This window comes from Choristoneura fumiferana, chromosome 21 (genome assembly GCF_025370935.1).
Source record: "Choristoneura fumiferana chromosome 21, NRCan_CFum_1, whole genome shotgun sequence".
NCBI lineage: Eukaryota > Metazoa > Arthropoda > Insecta > Lepidoptera > Tortricidae > Choristoneura > Choristoneura fumiferana.
In genome coordinates, this window is record NC_133492.1 from 11,103,254 (window position 1) to 11,126,668 (window position 23,415).

Consider the following 23,415-nt stretch of genomic DNA (forward strand, 5'->3'; position numbering starts at 1 on the left):
ACTTCCACTTTCATGCGAGAACTTCTTTACATTACACATTCAACATCCACTTTGGCTTTAAAAATGTTTCCATACACGGCTCAGCCTTTACATTGCACGCATACATTACATAACAGTCAAATTAGTGTGTTCATTTCTCTAAAGTCAGATAAAGTCAGTTTATTTACTTACCAAACATGGCAGTTCATCTATGAAACTTTGTCTCCATTCCCCGCGTTGGAAGGCAGAGGGTTGGGTAAACGAGGAGGAAACGTAACGAAATATTAAATTTGAACTTGTTTTTGAAGAAATAGCATTTATTAGGAAATCTTAGTCCACATGTTCGCTTACCAGCAGACGTGATTGTGGTCAAACGCTAGCCTATTTCTGTAAAAAAAAAGAAATAGTACTTTATACCACTATTGCATAATGAGGGCTCAGGGTTTATGCCACAAGGCTTGGTCGAGTGTTTTACTGACTGACTGGTCTGGTATAAACTACTTTCAACCAATCAGGAAGCAGCAGAGATCTCGTGTCACGTTATATTTGGCTAATTAAAACTAACAATTAAGCGTTCTTGTTTTGAGACTCTTTTTAGTTCTTTGCGCAGATCTTTAATAAAAAAAATCGATACAATGGCAATGGCTCAGCCCTAAAAATATCGTCTTTATAATTTTGTTTCGGAAACTGTAGTTCGGGGATTAAAGTACACGAGAAGAAAAATACTTGTGACGCAAAAGGCAGTGGGTACAAAATAAAAATACGTCAATATACAAAGAATAGAAGAATCTATAAAATGTGGTTGCCCGATGTCATGTTGTTTTAAACGTAACTGTATTTTGAATAGTTCTATAAAATGTATTGTTCTGCTTATTTATGTATAAATTTATTTGTTTTGTATGGGATAGTGAATACAAGTATAGAAAAATAATGAAAAATGGCTGTTGAAATGTTAACCTCGGCCGCCAGTGACTTGCGACAAGGCGGCAAGTCGAGAAGTTTCCTCTAGAACAAATAAGGCATTTGAATTTCCTAGCCGACTCTGAATTGAATACCCTACTTCACTAGTTCGGAACTCGTGGGGTTTTAAAAGATATTCCTTTTTGAATGTGTCGTACAGCCGGAATGGAATATGGTTACATGTTGAAGTCCAGATCGTGTTTAGTTTGAGTTGTTTTGTTCGGCAGTGAAAAAGATGAGTCAATTTTTGTCGCTGATTATGGTTCATTTTGTTCATGACGTATTTGCATATTGCAAGAGATAATGGAAATACCGATTAGTCTAGCGTAGGCTTAGTAATTTAAACCTTTCTCCAAACATACTTGCCCATGATACGAGTATAAATATTAATTTTATAATACGCCTTGGATATGAATGTCAATAGATTTAAATTTTATATCTGTTTGAGTTTATAGGCATTCGGTAGCGGTACTTTATTTATTCGACATAGCTAAACTTCACTAGGTAAATCGTACAATGATGAGTTTTGAACGATATGGCGGTGTTAGTTGGCCACATTATACAATGGGGTGGCGTCTCACGTATACCTAAAAATTTCATGATCTGGGGGTTTTTCAATCAGACGATAACAAGTACATATTCTGAGTGTTTTCGTCTCTTTCGCGAAAACGATAGCGGCGCTCACGTATTATGTTCTTAATTTTCTTTTGATTATTTTCAGAGTTCCCCGAAAGATACCTATTGTCCATAATAATGTACTTAAGGTAATAAATATACTACAGGTACTAAAGATATCAAGGAGGTCAACGCGATACTGACAATAAATAAATGAACTTAAAAAGTGCTTAAAACCGGAATCTGAATGCACTTATTTCATAATATTAGTTATTATTTCTTTAAACACATGAGACCTAATATATGATTTGCGACGCTGAATATACCAAGATGTAATTTTTATGAATTCAGATGAGAATAGTAAAATGGTTGGAACAATCTCACACTTGAGTAAAGCAAAATAATTTTGTTTATATTAATTTTATGATTCATGAGAATAGTAACGATTAACGTGTCAGTCCTTTGCGTACGTGTCCAGATCGTCCCGCCATCTCCTTCTCGGTCAGCCTCGATGTCGCTGGCCGCAAATAGACGTGTTCTGGAGAGCCCAGTCCCATTTTAGCTTAGCAGTTTTGACATTGCGTCAGAACGAGAGTTGTGGAGGTCAAGAGGGGAGGCCTTTGCCCAGCAGTGGGACACTATACAGGCTACTTCAAAAAAATATTGTGTAGGTACATGTAGATGCCCTCTGGTTCTGAGAGGAGGCCTGTGCCCAGCACGTATGACTGTGACGTCTGTTATGAAAGTCTTGTATACTTATGACCTTGACCGTATCTCAGCGTCAGGTCAAGACTAAAGGGTACTGACCTAGCAAGGCAGGAGTAAGCGGGTCTATCTACTTTTCAGAACTTTGCAAGTTACCGCGCATACTCGTATTACAGATATACAGCAGGTATTCCAGCTTGGGTCTTGTAGCCCCTTATCACTCTAGACCCTAGGGAATCGGAATTATTTATCGTACCTCGACACCTCCTTCCAACTTTTGTCGACAGTTTGTGAATTTAACTTGAACTTGGTTCTTAACTTATGTTATTAGAATATGGCTAGGTTAGAGACCTCGAAATCATGTAAAGTAGACGTTTTAGTGGAAACGGTGTAGGAACATTAGAACCTCGAAAGTTTTTAATGCTATGATGTCTATTTATGCAAGTATACTGCCTACTTATAACTTTACCAAAATTCAAGTTTACCTAATTTTAGAAATGAGTGAAATTAAACTTCCAACATTTGGAACCGATTTACAAGTAAACATAACTTCTAATGATACCACCTGGATGACAGATATTTTCCTACTCTCATCGCGGTTACCAAAGTAAAGGCCGCCTTACACATGCTCTTTATTGGCGTGCTAAGCTAATAAGCATGCTTATAAGCATTTCAGTACTCCATTGGAACTAACCACCCGAGAGATGTCGTTATTAAGCAATCAACTTAAGATTGGTTTTTTGGAATCTTTTTGTATTTTTTATTTCAATTCCAAATTTTTGTTACTTTTACGGTCCCTTTTCAACTTAACATACATACTTAAATTCATATATTTTATACTTCAGACAGTGCTACGGCGTAGCACGTATTTATCAACACGTAGCGCTACGCTGCTCTACAAAAGAACTTAAATAAGTCTCTACACAGCGAGCGAGAAAAACACGCAGGTTAACCTGCACAGAACAAGAGCACGGTGCCCCGATCCAATTAAGTATGCGAGTCAATTGATGCCATGCACACAATACGTCAGGATACCAAGTAGGCTAAAGAAAGGGCGCCAACTTGGACGCATGCGCTCAAAACAATCCCGACAGACCTCCACTCACGATGCTCAGTATCCGCGGAGACGTCAGCCGCGACGCACGTGTCTCCAGCAACACCAAAACAAAATACGATCGCCCATTAAAACCCCATCAGCCGCGAGTGTACGAAACTGGAATTAAAAACGGATTTGCCGTAATCGGGCGTTCGACGGTTTAAGTTAGTAGTTATGGACGTGAGTTAGTGCGTGCGATGCGCGCGTGGCGTTATGTCCGCGCTTGGCGTGTATCTAGTGCTGGCATTTCTGGACGCGTGTGCGCCACTCTACCACCACCAGTTCGCGGTGCACGTGCCTGGCGGGCCGGAGGAAGCTCACAGTCTGGCCCACAGACATGGCTTCCTCAACCACGGACAGGTATGGCCCCAAATCCCTGATGATTTTCAGTCAAGATTCTTGCGGCACATTCTTCTTGGCAATGATGCTCTTTCTACAATAAAAATAACATCATTGCGTATATACGTCCTACAGGTGGGCACAGGCCTCGTCTCAGAATGAGAAGGCTTGGACCGTAGTTCCCACGTGGGTCTACTACTGATTGAAAACTTCACACACAGATTGAATTGCTTCGTAGGTTGTGCAGTTTTCCTCGCGATTTTTTCCTTCACTGTAGAGCTCGCGCTCGTGTGGCTTTCTACAAGCGCTGATAGTATAAAGGTACTTAACTTAACACATAAAAGAGTCTTTTGAGGCTTGCTTACAGAATAACAGGAGACCCACTTGCTCGTTTGCCATCCAGTCGAATAAAAAAAAAAGAATAAACATTTTAATTTTAATTTTGATCACAACATCCAACTCACCATACTTAAATAAGCACTTGCAGATTTTATTTTTGATATCTATACATCTTGTAGCCGGTAGTAGTATTTACATCTAATTGCTAGTCATTCCAAACACTGAAAGTGGGTGAAGTTTAACTTGCAATATAAAGCAGGTTGTGTTAAAGCTCATGACAAGAAAGCGATACCTAGTAAATAGATCTTATTGCAACAACATTATATAGTTACATGACAAGATGACTCGCTGTAGGTTGACATCAGTAGTAGGTATATCGAGGAGATTACCGAAACGAAAGTAGATTATGTTACAAGTCTAAAAATTAATCGCCTTTTTTCAATACTTAAGGAACATTGCCAAATTTAGAGGCATAAGAAATGAGATGCACTATTTCCGAAAACATTATGATTGTAAGTTGATTACAATATTACACAGATTACAAGTTTCCTTGTCTATCCGCTTGTTATGTTATGTCAACTGGACATAAATTTTTCTTCATCTATCACATCCCACTAATATTATAAATGCGAAAGTTTGTAAGTCTTGCCTTTGCTAGACAGAAACAAAACAATTTTCCTTGTTAATTAATGAGATGTCACTATGACGTTTATACTGTGAAATGTTTCTGTGGTGGGTCAGGAACAGGAATTAAAGCCGTACGAACTTGAGCTTATTTACTAGTTGCACTGAGAGTGGCCTGAATCAATGAACTAACTTTGAAATTAATAAATGGATGAAACATTAATTTTACATTTACTTGTCAGTCCTTAAGAATATCATTTACGGAGATCAGAATATATTTAATAGCAGATAAAAACTTAAGTCAATATCTAATTCAAATCATTTTGCGAGTAGACTAATCCTGATTTCGCCTCCAAACCTGTTTTTCTTGAGGGAAATTGGTATAAGAAGGTTTTATGTTCTCCGGAAATTGATTTAGAACGACACTGGAAAGAGTTCGATTCCGAGGAAATGCTTTGTTCAGTAAATACAATCAAGGATATATCGTATGCAAACCATAATGTTATATAAGAATCAGGCCAATCAACCTTTGTTTTGAACGTAGTTTTATGAAGTAGATGTAGTAAAACAAACGAATATAAAAAGGGGTAAACGAACATTATTTCGTGTTTTGTAAACAAATGAAACCTGTAACTGTTATGGTGATATTATTAACATTATTTATAGCTCTCAAAACTTTACGAATCATTTTACATCTATGCCATTAAACCATATTATATTCACGAGTATATATACGGAGTTATACCGGCTTGTCGATCGAATAGTATGTATGTGATAGTCAGGTCATCCTGACTATGACGCTAGAATTCGGATCCCGGTAGGGGCTCATATTTGCGTAATGATCTAGTTGCGTTACATTTCAGATAATAAGATTCTAACAGGAAAACCGTAAAAATAAATACAACAAAAATTAAAAGGAAATTAATAAGTATTTTCGAAGTTCGATAGTACCTCATCAAAATCGTACCAAGAAAAGACATACCTACTGTGTTTCGTTCCATATTTTCCTAAATTTAACGCCATTATGGATACATGTTTCTATGTAAACATGATGTAATACGTGACATCAAATATGCAGTATTCAATAAACAAGTTTCAGTAAACCCGTATATTAAAGAAGGAACGAACGCAAATATGATCCCGACCGACTGTTTGATATAGCTTGAGGGTTAGCTTACATATAACATGTAATATAAGTAATTTAACGTGGTTAGGATATTCATTTCAGACCCTTGTAAATAGGTTTTTTGGTGTGTATGTACCTATAAAATTGTAAATATAAACACAACAAAAAATACATTGGTTTAAACAGTTATATGTATAACTTGAAGGAATTTTTACCTGCTATTTAATCTAAACTATTTGATGTCTCTCATCCTATATTCCTTAGTGACTGAAAACTTACTTTTCAATCTGTGTGTTGCTAGTGATAACTTGTGCCTCTGAGACGTTGTCTTCGACTGTTGGCTTCTTGAAGTGGCTCAGAGTAATGCAACGAGCGATGGAGAGACTGCCCCGTCTAGCCCTCCGGTAGCTACGCCACTATCATAATGTCATACTCGTACTACAGTAACTGACATTCATTCGTTACTGAACATACCTACTTATTGAATATTATAAATTTAACATTAACATACTTTGACGCGATTATTTTCGCAACTTTTATTCCAATTTGTTGTTGAAAAGTTTCGTCGGCACGTGAAATTGAAATTTTATGAAAAAAAAATCAGCTTACTTTTCACACAAGAATTCGAGGTTTTATTTCAATTTGTTATTGATATAGCTATAAAGTTAGTACTTTTCGTTTTGAGTCTTTCATCATCATCATAATAGGTATCAGATCAGTCAGAGAGCGTCCATTGTTGGACATAGGCCTCCTCCAGTTGCTTCAATTGGAAGCGGCTTGTATCCACCGTGAACACGCGGCCTTACCCTAGTCGTCCTCCATCTCGTTGGTGAACGTCCTAAGCTGCGCTTGCCGATCTGCGGTCTCAATTTGAGACCTTTTCTGCCCTTAACGGCTGTCTGTTTTTCTGAGCCATATGGCCTGCCCATTGCCATTGTAACGAGCTGATCGCATTCTAGCCAAGGGAATTAGGCTTTTCTTGCGGTTTTGCCTGCGAGAGTCATAGCAGATCTGGCAGCTAAATTGAAAATACTATAGGAATTCTCAAAAATTGCTACACATATTTCGTGTATTGGAGGTAAATGCAGCCCACACATATTTCTCATTTATGGTATAAGTATAAGTATGAACTCGGCTTACTTTACCAAATAACTGAATTTACTAAGTAGTTTTTCAATCCTATGTAGTTTTAATTTCTGACTTTACCAATTGATAGATTTCCTAATAAATGTTCTGTATTGTATTTTTTTAATTTACGCGTTTTTTGTATTGGTCGCAATGTGGTGCTCAATAAGAAGACATTTGAGTGTATTTGTAGTGGGGTATTTTAATTAATACTTTCGCTTTTACTTGTTTGTGTTATGTCTACTGTGGCTCATTAATGATGCTTTAATAAATGATTGATTTAGGCGTTACTTTAGGAAGGTTAATGGACTTAACTATTATTCCTTGCTTCTCCGCTACCATTTTTTTTGTAGTGGGGAAGCAACATATGATAGTATTATTCATTGTTTTTTTTTATAAAATAAGATAGTTTTTAGCATCCTGACAAGAAAATATGAAGAATAAATAATCTATGCTAAAAAAATGTTTTACTTTGAGTTTTTTCACTGTTGTTTTTGTAACAAATTTCAAGTAGATTTGACCGTTAATAAATCATATTAGGCTTAGATTTGAACTCAAGAAATAGTTGTAGAAGAGATAGCTTTTAAGCCATTAAGTTCACTATGTTTTTTATTAAAATTGCTGGTTAGTTAACAACCTATATTGATTTGTGGTGTCCAGTACAGAATATTTGTAGTATACTAAATTGTAAATTTACACGTTAAAGTATATAAAACTTTTTAAAATCTACACTTTAGCGTAAAATGCCAAAGGATTAACCTAAAAATCGTATAAAAACGTCCTTAGGTGAAGACGAGACGTCACTTAATGTTTTTATTGTGCTCTGCTTTCACCCTTTCACTCTTGTAAGGAGCACTTGGGGATGTCGAGCTTTTAGAGCTTTGAGAAGCTAAACGAGTGGATACGCTAAGCTTACGAGTAAGCCGTGCTTTGAAAGTAATATTGTCCATTCAGATTTTTTTGCGCTTCGAATGTGTCGTTGATGTATGTATGTATGTAAACTCTTTATTGTAAAAAATAAGGGAACAAACACAATGGACAAACAATGAGATATATGTACAAAAGCAAACTTATCCCTTTAAAGGATCTCCACCAGTCAACCTTTGAGTGGATGAGAGGAGTATTCAGTCAGGGACAGACAAAAAGTGAGTTTAAAAATTAAAATAGATAGTGGAATGTAATAGTGTGGATGTGATAGTGGTTCTTAGTGAAATGTAAACAAAAAAAGTTGCTTATGACTTTCTTTAACCACATCTAAGTAATTAGTACAATACACGGTGACATGCCTCAAAGGCACTGCAGAAATTATCTGTTGTAGACGTCACCCATATAATCATGATACTGATTAGACTGTAAGGCGACAAAATAAAAATATACAAGCAGCTACTTTTGATGTCGATGATACAGGTAGTCGGTTTACGAAATATTTTACTAAATTATTTGGCTATGATTAGAATGAAATTGAAATATCTGTCATTTCATTTCATTCATAGCATGTTTTTTTTTATTTCCATTAACTTCAACAGTTCATTTTCTGGATAAAAGTATTCATTTCTACGACTATGCCCTTTCTAGGGTGTCAAACTATCTCCATATATATATGGTTTAAAGCTAAGAGGTAACCGATAGACAAAGTTATTTTAGTACGTAACTAGTAGTTACATTAGTACGGATTAGTAATAAACGTACTTTAGGTAACTACGCGGAGATCATTTAACGCTCTTGCGTTAGCAGTTAGTATATTCAAGGACTCTGCGTGCCGCTAAGTAGCGTACGCGCAGCAACTACGTGCTTAGGCGCAGACACTACGACCCACGTAGCATAGCTGTGGCTGCTACGCATCGTAGACGGTACTGCGTAGCGTACGTAGTAGCGTAGCCGCGTAGTTATTTTGTGCTCTGTAACCCAGACCACAACCTCAACTAAATCGTTCGCAATTAATGAATGAATTATTATTTAATACTAGCTGTTGCCCGCGGCTTCGCCCCTGTTCCAACCTTTTTTTTTTATTTTTTTTTATTCGACGACGGCAAACAAGCAAGTGGATCTCCTGATGGTAAGAGATCACCACCGCCCATAAACATCTGCAACACCAGTGTAGTTGCCAAACTAGAGGCCTAAGATGGGATACCTCAAGTATTTTGTTTAGCACAATTCTTGTCCTGACAATAAGGAATACAACAAAAAAGTAATTATCCAATTCGGTGCCGTCTTTCGGAAGTTATGCACGTACAGTCAACGTCATAAATAAGTGATCACTTTTGTACCTTGTCATTTTAACGTCATGTTTGAAAAGCCATACGAAATTGTGTACCGACTGAAAGCGACATGGTACAAAAGTGATCACTTATTTATAAATAAATAAAATAAAATAAAAATACATTTATTGCCACATTAAAAAAAATACAATGAACATAACAAAAGACAAAAACAAAAACAACAGACACGTTACAAATATGTGGCAATAGGCTCAAGCTCAGCATTCACATGCTGCCGGTCGACAACCGGCGGCGCTGATTTTCAGCCTGCGCCCGTCTCGCACTACTCGCTAACAGAGCTAGCTAGCGTCTCGTATGACGTTGCCTTACATTTCGTTGTACATACATTTCGGAGATTCATCTTTATTTATATAGAAGATTATTCTATAATTATAATTATATCATAATTGATAGTCATTAGTACCTGGACAGCCGAGCTTTGCTGGGATGCTCTTTTGTTTTGGAGAACATACATAATGAAATAAGCTGTAAAATAAAATAAAAAAACCTTTGAATAAAAATGTATAAAAAAGCAAAATTAAAATTAAATCATGCTTGTGAAATTACCGATCCTATTTTGCGTCAAATTTTATTTCAAGAAAAACGAAAAGAAAACTTAAGAACCCTCGTTTTCCCCAGTAACACGGATGAGTTGATCGATTATTCACCAAAAACCGTCACATACCAAATTTCATCGAAAATATTACAGCAGTTTCCAAAATCTAAATCAAATCAAATTTAGAGGGTAAGGCTAAATTAGCCTCAAAGAAGCTCGGCGTGCTCAACAGATTGAGACAGTATTTCACTTCGGCCCACCGCCTCCAGCTTTATAAGGCGCAGGTTCGCCCACATATGGAATACTGCTCTCATCTGTGGGCAGGGGCTCCCCAGTACCAGCTTCTCCCTCTGGACCGCATACAACGGAGAGCGACTCGAATAGTCGGCTGCCAACGAGTTTCCGATCGACTTGACTCTTTGGCGCTGCGTAGAGATGTAGCTTCACTGTGCATCCTCTATCGCATGTACAACGGGGAGTGCTCGAGGAGTTATTCGGGTTGATCCCTGCCGCATCCTTTCGCCACCGACCTACGCGACAACACGTCCATCCTCACCATTTAGATGGTTGGCGGTCCTCTACTGTGCGTTTTTCCAGAAATTTCCTGCCTCGCACAGCAAAACTCTGGAATGAGCTATCGCCTGCGGTATTCCCGGACCGCTATGACCTTCAAGTTTTCAAGAAAAGAGCGTACTCCTACCTTAAAGGCCGGTAACGCACTTGTGACTCTTCTGGTGTTGCAAGTGTCCATGGGCGACGGTAATCGCTTACCATCAGGCGATCCGCCTGCTCGTTTGCCCCCTATACCATAAAAACAAATAATAATAAATCTCTGCAATAAATAAATAAACAAGAAGTAATTTATTGAATCAGGCGTTACTTTGCGGAGGTCCATATCAATGAATTAAAATAATTTCCTTGCTCACCCGCGACCTTACGATAGCTAAGCTTATGCAAAATATGCTTGTTCATGCAGCTCCTCCACCTCCACACTGTAAGAACACACACAAATCACACAAACCCATCTATCACCACCACCACACTACACTGACGCGTTTCGAACTCAACCAGAGCTCATCTTCAGAGTGACACAACCGTACACCATGCTACCAGTTGTTAGTTGTTGTTGTTGTTGTGTTGTTGTCGTAAGGTCGCGGGTGAGCAAGGAAATTATTTTAGTTCATTAAACAAGAAGTGCTTATTTAAAAATCTGAGATAATTACAATACAATAGCTACAGTTACAACATAGAGAGGTAAGCAATAGGCGGCTTATTTCAGAGCGATCTCTTCCAGGCATTTACAATGACAGAAATAAGGAAATTACCCTAGCTGTTGCTTGGAATTTCATCGGAGAAAAAATTGAATATCGCTATCGTGCGAGAAATATGCAATTTTCTGTGATAAAAGCTATCCTGTGTCCTTCCCATACTCTTACGACAAACCTATCTCCGTATCAATCACTTTAGCGGTTTAGGGGTAGAGCAGCAAAAGGATATGGATAATTTGACATTCATCATCATTATCATCATCTCAGCCGTAGGACGTCCACTGTTGGACATAGGCCTCCTCTATAGACCTCCAGTCGCTTCGGTTGGCAGCGGGTTGCATCCACCGTGAACTCGCGGATTTAAGGTGCGACCAAACCGCTGCTTAAAAAACGGTGACGGCGCGGAATCGCAGTGACGCACCGTATGCGCACCGTTTTTATCGCATGCTCTCCACACCGCTGCTTAAAATACGGAATCGCATTGACGTGTCGTAAACTTTAGGTCTTTACGGAACAAAAGTCGTGACGTTTACGGCACGTCACAGCGATTCCACACCGTTTGCGTATTTTAAGCAGCGGTACGGTGTGGAAAGCATGCAAAAAAACCGGCCAAGAGCGTGTCAAAATAGGGTTCCGAAGCCATTACGAAAAAATTAAGTAATATTTTTCTAAGGATTTCGTATTTTATACGGATAATCTTCCAAGTTTATGTATATTTTATACCTTGGGCTGCTATTTACTCTTAAAATACTAATAATTCTCAAGCAAACTTAGCCGTCATAGTTTTCCATGAAAGTTTGATAATACTTACTACCATCCTGATTTTTTTTAATTTTTCCACCCACCGCCTTATATTTTAGAAAGGGGGGGGGGGACGCTCGACTTTTATGAAAATTTGCATTTTAAAGTTGAATATTTCGCAAACGAATCACTGAATCGAAAAATCGTCTTAGCAAACCCCTAATGGGTTAAAAGACCTATCCAACGATACCCCACACTATAGGGTTGGATGAGAAAAATAAACCACCCCCACTTTACGTCTATGGGAGGTACATAAAAAAATGTTTTTTAAAAAAATTTATTGTACCATTTTGTCGGCATAGTTTACATATGTATATATCAGTGCAAAATTACAGCTTTCTAGCATTGATAGTCCCTGAGCAAAGCCACGGGGACGGACGGACAGACAGACAGACAGACAGGCATACATGGCGAAATTATAAGGGTTCCGTTTTTGCCATTTTGGCTCCGGAACCCTAAAAACGGTGCGCATACGATGCGTCACTGCGATTCCGTACCGTGACCGTTTTTTAAGCAGTGGTTTGGCCGCACCTAACCGGGTCATCCGTCCATTTCTCGTCCGTGAATTTGACATTTTAATTTTTACATAAATGGTTAAACGGGGGAGTATGGAGTATTATTAAAAAGTTCTGTGGGTCACGATTCAACTGACTTAAAATACGTCTACCTACTTCTAAATTGAATACTAACCTTATTTTTAAGTTAATATTTAGGCATCTCGCGTTCAGTTTGCGCTATATGTCACGAGGTTACGCCGCCATTTATCATACTTAGCCGTAATCCGAGATTTATACCGATTAACAACAATGTACCGTGTTCGTGAACAAATATTGTTGTATTTTCAGCCGACTTAAAAAAAACGATTTCCAGTAAGGTTGGGATTTTAGGTTCCGTTTATTACCTCAGAACTCCATCATGTTTCAATGTTATGGAAGGCCAAAGAATGATAGCAGGTGATAAGACTTTGAGGTATGATGCTATTTGAGGACGTTCGGCAGTAGCGGGTGTTACAACAGCATTTCTATCTGTGAGTTTTCTTTTTTACTTTTTATTTTTATTTTTAGTAGGGCTGCGTTGCGCGGCGCTTTGGGCAGTTCTGTATCGCATGCCAACTAGGATCCACATAATATCAGCGTCGAGTCACCTTCCGTGACCTGACAAATGCTGAGTGGATTCCTTTTTCATAACAAACGTACCTACTTAGATAGTTATTGGAATATTTGTTACTTCCTAATTGATTGTTAGTTATGAAATAAATGTTTCTTCTTTCTTCTTATGTTTTTTTTTACATATAACTGACCAGCCCCCTGTACCACAATAGTTACAAGTGCTACAATTCAACAAAATTGTAACATTTTACTAAGAGAAACTTAACAATTTTGTCGAATTGTAGCACTTGTAACTTTTGTGGTACAGGGGCCAGTAATTACTGATCTATATTCCCCTATCTCAGCTGATGAAAAGTGCAAATGAGGCCAAAGGTGTATCTCACTAGTTCAGATGGTTTAGTAGAAACTGATTCAGAACTTGTTGATGATATTTTTTCATTTTTAAATATAAAAAAATACCGACCGTATTTACCAACCGACCGACCGTATTTACCGACCGTATTAATTAAGGATTAGTAGTTAATTAATGAAATGTACGTATATTTCTTTATTGAAATAAACAGCTTTTAATTTAATTTTTTTTTACCTATTACCGCGCAATCCGGTCGTCGATATCACTACAACTACAGTTAGCTGCGAAGAAACGTAACAATTAAACCTACTAATTAAAGGTACAGCCGCAATGGGGGTTATAGCCATAAGTGGCCAAGTTGTACTTTTATTAACCCTTACGTACCTGTTCAAGCAGCTTATTTATTAAATACTTTACAACTCAATTCATCTAATATATTATTATTTATTATCCATCAATACCTAATTATTCTTCCTCAATTATTTGTTAATATCAGTAAACTATCAGTCGGTAAAAAGCTCTAGTAATTACGAAAATTATATACAAGCCACTAATTGTTTAATAACATACCTACTTGTCCCAATTACATCGTATCTGAACATTAATAATTAATTACTGGAACAATTTGACACGTCGATGTTATAGAGTAAGTACTACTCGTATACGACAATAATGAGTACAAAAGGAATGAAAGACAAAGTAAAACTTTTCATAAAAAACGCTGCAATTTTGAAGCATTTTATATGAAAAAAAAATCAAAAAAAAAAAAAATCAAAAAAAAAATTTCAAAAAAAGTGCTCTCATTTAATTTAACCTCTTGTTTACTATTTTTCACAACCGCGCTCAGCTAAAACACCGTGTTGGTTCCATTCGTCGCAAGTGAATCTTAGAAGTCTTAGAACCCCACGCACGATACAAGAAGGGTACCTACTTCATTAAGGGTACTTTCTCTCTCTCTTTCTATCAATGAAATTAAGAGTGGAATATCTAAGCAATTAGTGTTTAACGTTGTTTAACCGTCCGCGGCTTAGCTTAGAGACTGATAGTGCTAGAAAGCTGTAATTTTGCGTGAGTACAAATGTTAACGACACCGAGAGACTGGTAAAAATAATGGTATTTCCTCTAGACGTAAACGTGCGGGGTATCGTTGGGTAGGCTTTTCAAAAAATATAAGTTTACGAGTAATGAGTGTTTACATTATAAGTTTTAAGTTAAGTATATTATAAGTTTTTTGTACCGCTTTATGGTGTGCAATAAAGAATATTTGTATTGTATTGTATTGGCCATTTTTCGATTTAAGGATCCGTTTGAAAAACATTAAGCTTTATATTTAGTGCTAATTAATATTATATGCCCTGACATGGCGTCATGGATTTACTTGCTTCTTTTTTTATACTACTACCCAAAGAAAAATAGTGTGATTAACAATATTTTATTTGCCGTATTAATAAAGGATGCGCTTTTGTGATTATTATTTTTTACACAGAGAAGACAACAAACTTATCACAAAAACCACCAAGATCCCAACGAAACTTGTAACGACATCCCAATATAGTCACGGGGGCCAACCCACAGATGGCGCTGTCAGCAGTTCAGACTATCGGTCGACTTCGACACTTGACCCAAACTTGCACCATTCCACGGGAAATTTACCCAATGATAGGAGTTCGGTGCTTTAACGTTGTAAAGGGCTCCGACCTATAAAGGCCCTTGAACTAATTCGAATTGAATGAAAGAAAATACTGTGATTAATATAGGTAGGGATATACGTGCTGATTCGGACATTTATGAGACCACTACTGTGTTTTTGCGCCTAATTAAATAGCTTTTTATTAACCGTTTTTTTATTTGTTTTATTTTATTATTTTATTTTTATATTAATATATTTATGATATGTTTTTTATAGCTTATAATGTGTCCCACTGCAGGGCAAAAGCCTCCCCTTTCTTATTCCACTCGTCTCTACTCTTGGCCAGCTCTTACCAACTGACTGGAATCAGTCCAGGTCGTCCCGCCATCTCCTCCTAGGTCTGCATCTGCTCCGGTGCCCGTCGCATGGAACCCAATCGATGATTACTTTGGCCCAGCGATCCGGATGCATGCGGTAGACGTGTCCCGCCCAGTCCCATTTTAATTTGGCAGTCTTCATTCCCCCATCGACAATTTGAGTTCTGGAGCGCAGATCAGTGTTTCAGATTCTATCAGATCTCCGAACACCTAGAATACTCCGCTCCATAGCTCGCTGGCAAATCTTAAGTCTGGACTTCTGAGCCTCAGTCAAAGACCAGGTCTGAGCGCCGTAGGTTAGGATGTGCAGGATACACATATCGACGAGCTTGCGTTTCAGGGTTAAAGGATGTTTGGCCTTCATTAGCACTTTCATGGACCAGTAGCTCCTCCAGGCATTTTCAATGCGTTTATCAATTTCTTTGCCTTGTCTGTTTTCAAAGGAGACTATCTGGCCCAAGTAAGTGTATTCGTCGACATATTGTAGTATCTGCCCATCTACCGCTACCCTACGTTTGACGGTATTCGTCATTAACTGTGTCTTTAACCGGTTCATCGCAAGTCTAACTTCAAGACTTGCCGTGCTCAGTTGTTGGAGCATATTTTCCAGTTCCATTGCCGATGTAGAGAAGAGAACAATGCCATCAGCAAAGCGAAGGTTAGTCAACATTCTGCCTCCAACATCAATTCCAAAATAAATAATTAGAACCAAGAACCAATCTCAGATAAAGGAGTAATTCCCTCAGTTAGAGGCTGTCGCCTCCATAATTTAATTTCATACAAGTGATGTCTACATAAGAAGCATGTAACTTTCGTTAGCTTTGACTACCTTCCATTAACCTGCCTGTCCTCTCCCAGAGGCACAAATTTGTGCCCAAATTCCTTTGATCCTGTTATCCTGGGAGATGACAGATTAATTCAGTTATGTTGTGGAATATTCTGGAACAGTTGAAGACACCTAGGTTTTCTTTGTTTCAGGGGTCCTTAGCTCCTGTCAAACTATCCTTAGCTCAAGCACAAGTTATCCTTTTATCCCGCATAACCCATTAAACGTGCACATAAAATTACTGCAGTGGATGTCTTCGTGACAGGGTGTCCAGATAGCTAGCCGTACTTCATATTATGTAATACTCATAAAGAAAAGTTATTCATTTACAATTTCAAAGGTATTTTCTCAAGATCTATTTATTAAATTAGGCAACCTAAACTTTTTCCACATCCATAATTCTGAATCTGATAAGGATAGAGACGTGTCCCGCCAGGAAACAATTGTCAGATGTGTTTCGAGGCCCCTAATACATAATATTAGATATTACATCAAATTACTGTAATTAATTTCTGATTTAAATTTGATTTGTGGTTCAAAAACTCAACGTGAAATAAGGAAAAAGACATTCTTGTATTTTTACTTAATTTTGGTATGAGCATATCTCTGTTCTACAGCTTGCATTTGTAACATTCGTAGAAGCAGTTATTTTTAATAAATAACCATTATTTATATTTGAAAATTTGTTTTCTTGAAGTCACACCAACAGGAGAAGACGCCCTGGGATTTTATTTCATATAATAAAAGTCTCTTTGTTTTTCTGACTACAGTTAGCTGGTAAATGTAACTTGAGCCCTTAAAATCCAGGTTACAAAATGATAAACGCCAAAAACTTATCTTTATATTTAAATAAAACGTTTCTGTAATGAGCTTATTATATTGTTATACTCAAACAAGTTATTGGTCTAAGGTCGTAACCTTTATATCTCGCTGTTATATCAAAGGTAAATATTTACAGGCGGTAAAAAGTGACAGGCATAAAATTAGGTGGAATTAACGATGTTCACAACGTCGCGTAAACAAACATTCTGCTTCGCTTACGTTATTTTATGTTAGGGTTTCTTTACATTGTAATCATAATATGGAATAGTCTCTTTTTTGAACGGTGTATATTTTAATTATTATAAATGCGAAAGTTTGTGTGTGCGTGTATCTGTTACACGAGTTTTGAATGTAAATATGATATGATATGTTTGAGTGTTTTAAACATGTTTATTTGTAGACCTAGTACAGTCACCGGTACCAATATCTGACACAGCAAAACGTGCATAAATGTCTGCTGCGATTCGATTTCTAGGACCCGCAGGACGTGTATGTTTTTGCAAGCTCTGCTGTGACTAATATTACAGGTGACTGTACCCATTAGGACAAGCTACGCTTAGTTTTGAACTGGGTTGATTGGTGTCCATTGTACCAGAGGGGTGTGGCGATGTCACAACTTGATTCTTTCTCTCAAGAAGGCATTTGAAAGGTCGCGAGTGAGCAAAGAAATTCTTTAAGTTAATTTAGAATAATATAAAGTTAGTTTAACTTGTTGGAAAAAAAATGAAATCGTTACATAAAACCTTGTGAAAAATAAATATACTTTGCGATGGATGATTACAATAAAAGTTCTATCGAAAGCAAAAACGATATAAGTTGGAACAGAAAGCAATCAATCAAATCAGACTTTGATCTCAACTCATAACACCCGCGAAGAGAAAGCTTGAATTGCTTCACCGTAAATTGTAGCTAATGATTTGGAAAGTCAAACTTCCTTAGTTTGCGTTCTAGGGTTTTCTAATACAAAATACAACAAAGTCTTACAATGTTGAGAGCCGAGATCTTTAAATTAACCCACTGTCTTTGATAGGGTCATGCAGAAAACGGTATTTCTTACAATAAATTTACATCAATCTAAAGGTATATCATCATCATCACTTCATATACACGTCCCACTACAGAACACAGGCCTCCTCTCATAATGAGAGGGCTTGGGCCGTAGTTCCTACGGGGGCCTAGTGCGGATCGGGAACTTTAAACACAGGATGGGATTTCGGCGCAGATGTGTACACGATGATTTACTTCATAGAAAAGCTCATGGTAAATTTCAAATGCAATTTTACACATTGGATTCCGGTAGGTATACTGAGAGTTGCAAGCCTGAATTTCAAACCACAATTCTCTGTTTGAGAGGCTACAGGTAAAACCACCAGTCAACCACGGCTATTGTACAAAAGATATACTTACATGGTAACCTAGAAGAGAGTAACGTACTGACTAACTGACAGACAAGGCACAGTCTAAACCACTGTCAGTAGTCAGCGTTGAAATTTGGCAGACATTTTCCTTGAGGAAATTTCACTCATAATCTTCACTTAGTTATCCCTGCGCTCAGTTATTCCTGCTCATACTATTTCTACTTTTCAAAATCTGGCAATGGAATATCGACTCACCTCGGGCTACAAGCTTAGACTGGTGGTGGTGGCGATCCACCGGCGCGAAATCGGCTTTAGCCAATCAAAAAACTATTTATGTCCACGCAATAAGAGCGAAAAGAATAACTTAATAACATCCCTGTCCAAGGACGCATACAAGGTGTTAACTGATATACTGATAACTACTGGCGAAACTATACGGATTCCATACCGAAAATACAAACTGAGACATGGATGCACAGAAAAACCTGAAAAAGAGACCAGCGCTGGGAATCGAACCCAGGTCCTCAGCAATCCGTGCTGCGTGCTTTAACCTCTACACCACCGGTGGACAGGAATCTAGACACGAATTTTTCCTATGCATAAATATCTCAGGTTATTAATTTCAACTACGCTACTTAAGCAGCAGCACAAAAAAAAACAAAAAAAAAAACAACAAAAAAACAAATACAAAAACAAAATAAATATATATGTAAAAGTAACAAATTTGGAGTGGAAATGCAAAATACAAAAAGACTCCAAAAAACCAATCATATACGGATTCCCTTTTTGCAATTTTGGCTGCGGAACACTAAAAAGCATGGAATAATTAAGTTACATAACACTTCTCAATTTCTATTGCCCAGTCATATACTCGTAACCCATTGCAGTCTCAAGATGCTAAGTAAGGTAATAGAGCGACATGGCATCCAAACGTTGGAGCGGCGGCTATGCGACATAAAGCAAGACCTTACGGCCGTAATAATTAGGCCGACTTCACCGCGACCAACGCACCGCGTAATTAAGAACCTTCAGTGTGCGCTCAAGCAGCGTTCTAATTTCAATTATACCTAGCTTTTGTTCCCCCACTTCAGTCACCATTGTCGTCATATTTATTCCGTCCGTATATTTTCATTCATCACAGCAGGATTTAATTAATTTCCTTAAGTTACGTTTCCTTGTTTTTTCAGCGCTCGTTTAGTGATAATGGATATATTTGTTTTCACTAGGTAACGTTTAATTTGGCTTGTTTGTTGAGCATGGTATAAGTTTTTTTGTCGGTCCGATACTTAATATGTTTAGACATTATAATTTAGGAAGTGAAAATGTACATTTTACCTACACAACTACAGGAAGAAAATGAAATGTGCGTTATTGACGCCTTCACTATTTTGTTTAGGTTGTTGGTAAATTTGTTAGAGTAGGTATACCTACGAGTACGTCAAGATTTTGAAAGCTTCGTTCTTATAGTTTTAATAGAGCACTAGTTGTTGGTTGTTGTTTGTAAAGCCGAGTTACGACTTGCAAAAAAATCGTGCAAGTTGCATTACATTGCGGCGCTCGATTGACCACTACAAATTCGTTGGCTTTACGGCCTCGCAATGTAATGCATAACTTGCACAATTTTTCTTGCAAGTCTAAACTCGGCCTAATAGAGACAGGACCAGAAGACCGTTAAATAAAAATAAATTCCGATTAAAATAGCTACGAGCCATTGCAATAAACGTTAGAAAAATCCAGGGGATAGGTACATATTTTAAGAATATTTCTTTCTACAGAAAATATACTAGGTATACCAAGAAATTAACTTCAAACGGTTCCTTTAAGGTCACGGCCGTTCGCTCGTCAAATTAGCCGCGGCCTTCTATCGATTCCTTTTTAATACAACATGGCTCGAGTGTACCAATTTACTTTTCAAGTACCTTACTCTTATTAATTATAAGTTGTGTACGAGATTCGATTTGTCGGTTACATGTTATCGAATACATCACAGACAAGTTGCTCGAAGTCGTTCAGTTGGCCTCGCAAATTGATTTTACTAAGTTTGATAAAGTTTTCGGTGAGCTCGTGTCGCAGTGGCACGATTTAGGAGCAGAAGCGGTAGGAGTGAGATACGTCACTCAATCGGAGGCCTTATTGTGTAACACATTTGGAATCATAAGCGTTTTCATCACTTTTTTCTGTCACGCCTTCCCTTGCCTTGATGACTGGTAATCTAGCACCGTCCGCTTTTTTACACGCACGACTAAATTATGGAAGAAGCTTCCTGGGACACCATCAGGTGAACCGCATGTTCGTTTTCCCCCTCTTATATAAAAAAATAACACAGTATAGGATAAAGGTAGAAAGAGATAGTGAATGCGGTCGCGAGCGCGTATTGTTCGACAATAGCCATTGATATATACACTTATCTGGGCAAATCAACTATACCGACATTGATTGGCGTCTCCGCGTTACCAAAATTGTCTCTGGCGTTACCAAAAAATCGTACAACAAGATATTCACGGTTTAATAGGTTGAACTTACGTAGAATGTATGTATTCATGTACACCATCTATTAAATTAAAAAAACACGTTTACTACAAATTTGCAATGTTTGAAAATGTCGCGACAGATAGTGTCGGAAAAAAGTTATTGACCCATCTACTAGATGCACTGAACACAATAAATGTAACAAAACGCACATAATGTTCATAATTATATAACACGATATATTATTCCACATGAAAGATTGGCTATATGTAGGTAGTTATTTAATATTAAAAGAATTTTCATCTCCTATGTTATCTATGACTGACTGACTTATAGATCAACGCACAGCCCAAACCGCTGGGCCTAGAAACTTGAAATTTGGTACAGGGGTTCTTTTTCTATGATGGTAGTGAGCACTAAAAAAGGATTTTAGAAAATTCATCCCCTAAGGGGGTGAAATAGGGGGTGAAGTTTATATGGAATTTCTCATTTCTATCATTCTAGAGTTGGTATACTTACAGGGTCCTGATTAAAAATAAAAATGATCTGCGTAGGCAAAGATAGAGAAAGAAAAAGTAGCTTTCGACATATTAGGGGGGAGTTTCTATTAGACTTCCTTATTTCTAGACTAACAATATGTCTGGTCACAATTTAAAATGATACGTATGCTGTTGGTTCAATAGGGGACGGGGGTTTTTCATACAAAATGTACAACTAAAATGTGGAAATTAAATTGATATTTGAAATGATGTGTGAAATAAATTTGCAAATAATTATGCAGTAGGTACTTAACTTAAACATTACTCATCGGGTTGTGCATACTAAAATCAATAATATTATTAATATAAGCGTAATTTTTGTGTGATTATCCGTTCTTATTTATCTTTTACCTAATTAACAAAATATTATGTACAGTGCAATTTCGAATATATACTTCGGGTTCTAGAGTATGATTCGGTTCTCGCCGGAAGCACACGACATAAAATTTACTCTCGTGCTTTGCATAAAACTTTTCATAAACTAGCTTCAAAACTGGTAAAAAATGTTGTTTATAGCGAAGTACTTTAGTAAGCTGTTACCTATCGTTTACGGCAGTACTTCGCTATGCACACAGATACAAATGTCACAGTTATAACGGGGGTTAACGTTTAACTACCTAAATCTGTTTAAATGTAACTTTAGCATGTTATCGTCTACTTCGAATATTTATTGAATACCTTAGGCTATTGTGAAGAGCATTTCTGACACAGGTGTAAACCGGCCCTAGATAGAAATATTATAATAATGTACTAGATAAGATTTGAGGTTTTTTTGATTTTTAACTACCTACGTCCTGTTTCAGAAACACAACCTAGGTCTAGGAGACCACTAGTTTTAAAGGATATGCATAATTATAGAAATTTATTTAAAATTATTAAAAACGTAATTAATAAAATTGTAACAGTCTATCCTATTTATTTGCAATAAACATCAAAAATAAATCATAGATATTTTTATAACTTAACACATTTCAGTACTTCTCCTATCTTACTGTAAAATTATTTACCCAAAGGGGATATGACATCTCTAAATATAGGAACATAATATAAAGATTATTATTAAAGTTTCATCAAATTGAATGATCAACCAAGTTATTTAACTGATTTAATTTTACAGGAACATTTTATTTTTATAAAATTGGAAATCCTCAAAACAACCATTTTTGTCGGCAATCGAAAATAATTTTTTCGAACATTCGAGACAAATTAGTCTTGCATTCAATGATGTCACTTATTTTAACCACCTTTTGTGGCTGTGTTACTAGGAAGCATGTTTAATAAAAAATAAAAATTTTTTTTTTTTAATTATAATAAAAATGTTAACAAATAAAACACACAACCACCTGCGTTCGGTCTGGGAGACCACGTAAGAATATTACGCAACCACCTACCTGCGGTCTCTGAGACCGTTGTCGCCAGTATTATGCTCACTTAATTCAAAGGAATACACATCCAAACGAGTCGACCACATGGCGGCCATTGATTGACCCCCGGAAAAGGTACAAGGTCACTATAAGTTTGTGCGCCGCGATTGCATCGAATTATTATCATTTTTAAATCTGCTAAGGTCTGAGAGACCGCACGTAGGTGGTTAAGGGTTAATTAAAACATATGCCCTGATAACAGTACACGCGGACGAAGTCGCGGCATAAGCTAGTAGTAACATATAATATCATTGATCCTTATCATGTCAGCGAAAGACGTCCACTGCTGGACATAGGCCTCCCCCAAACCTCTCCACTCAGACCGGTCTTGTGCTTTCCGCATCCACCTCAATCCCGCGATCTTAACCAGGTCGTCGTTCCATGTTGTTGGAGGCCTACCGACAGCTCGTCTCCCAGTCCGCGGACGCCATTCGAATATTCGAATATTCGGATTTTAACACAAATACCTAGCTTAAATCAAATCTCTGTGTATCTTCTATCCGGTATTTACGTTAAAACAAAACAAATTTCAAGAAACCTCACGTGTTGTTGTCAAAATTACGAAAAAAAACAACTATATACTATTCTAATTCTTAACCACCATTGCAGTTTAGTATGTGCCAAATTAAGAGGAGCGCAGAGAAAAATATCTACAGTAGTTTAAGCTTTAGCTACAATTTAATATCTAGTAACTACTGCATACGAATGAATGACTGAA

The 23,415-nt window shown here is 37.3% G+C and overlaps 1 protein-coding gene across 1 annotated transcript in view; it reads left to right on the plus strand.

Annotated features, from left to right (window-relative positions):
* The first annotated feature begins 3,383 nt into the window (after window positions 1–3,383).
* The window catches only part of LOC141440054 (furin-like protease 2), a 55,935-nt gene continuing 35,903 nt past the window's right edge, over window positions 3,384–23,415 (plus strand). Inside the window, exon 1 of the mRNA XM_074104524.1 lies at window positions 3,384–3,715. Within this exon, the coding sequence (XP_073960625.1) occupies window positions 3,569–3,715 (147 nt within the window). The 5' untranslated portion in view covers window positions 3,384–3,568. The remainder of the gene's footprint in view (window positions 3,716–23,415) is intronic.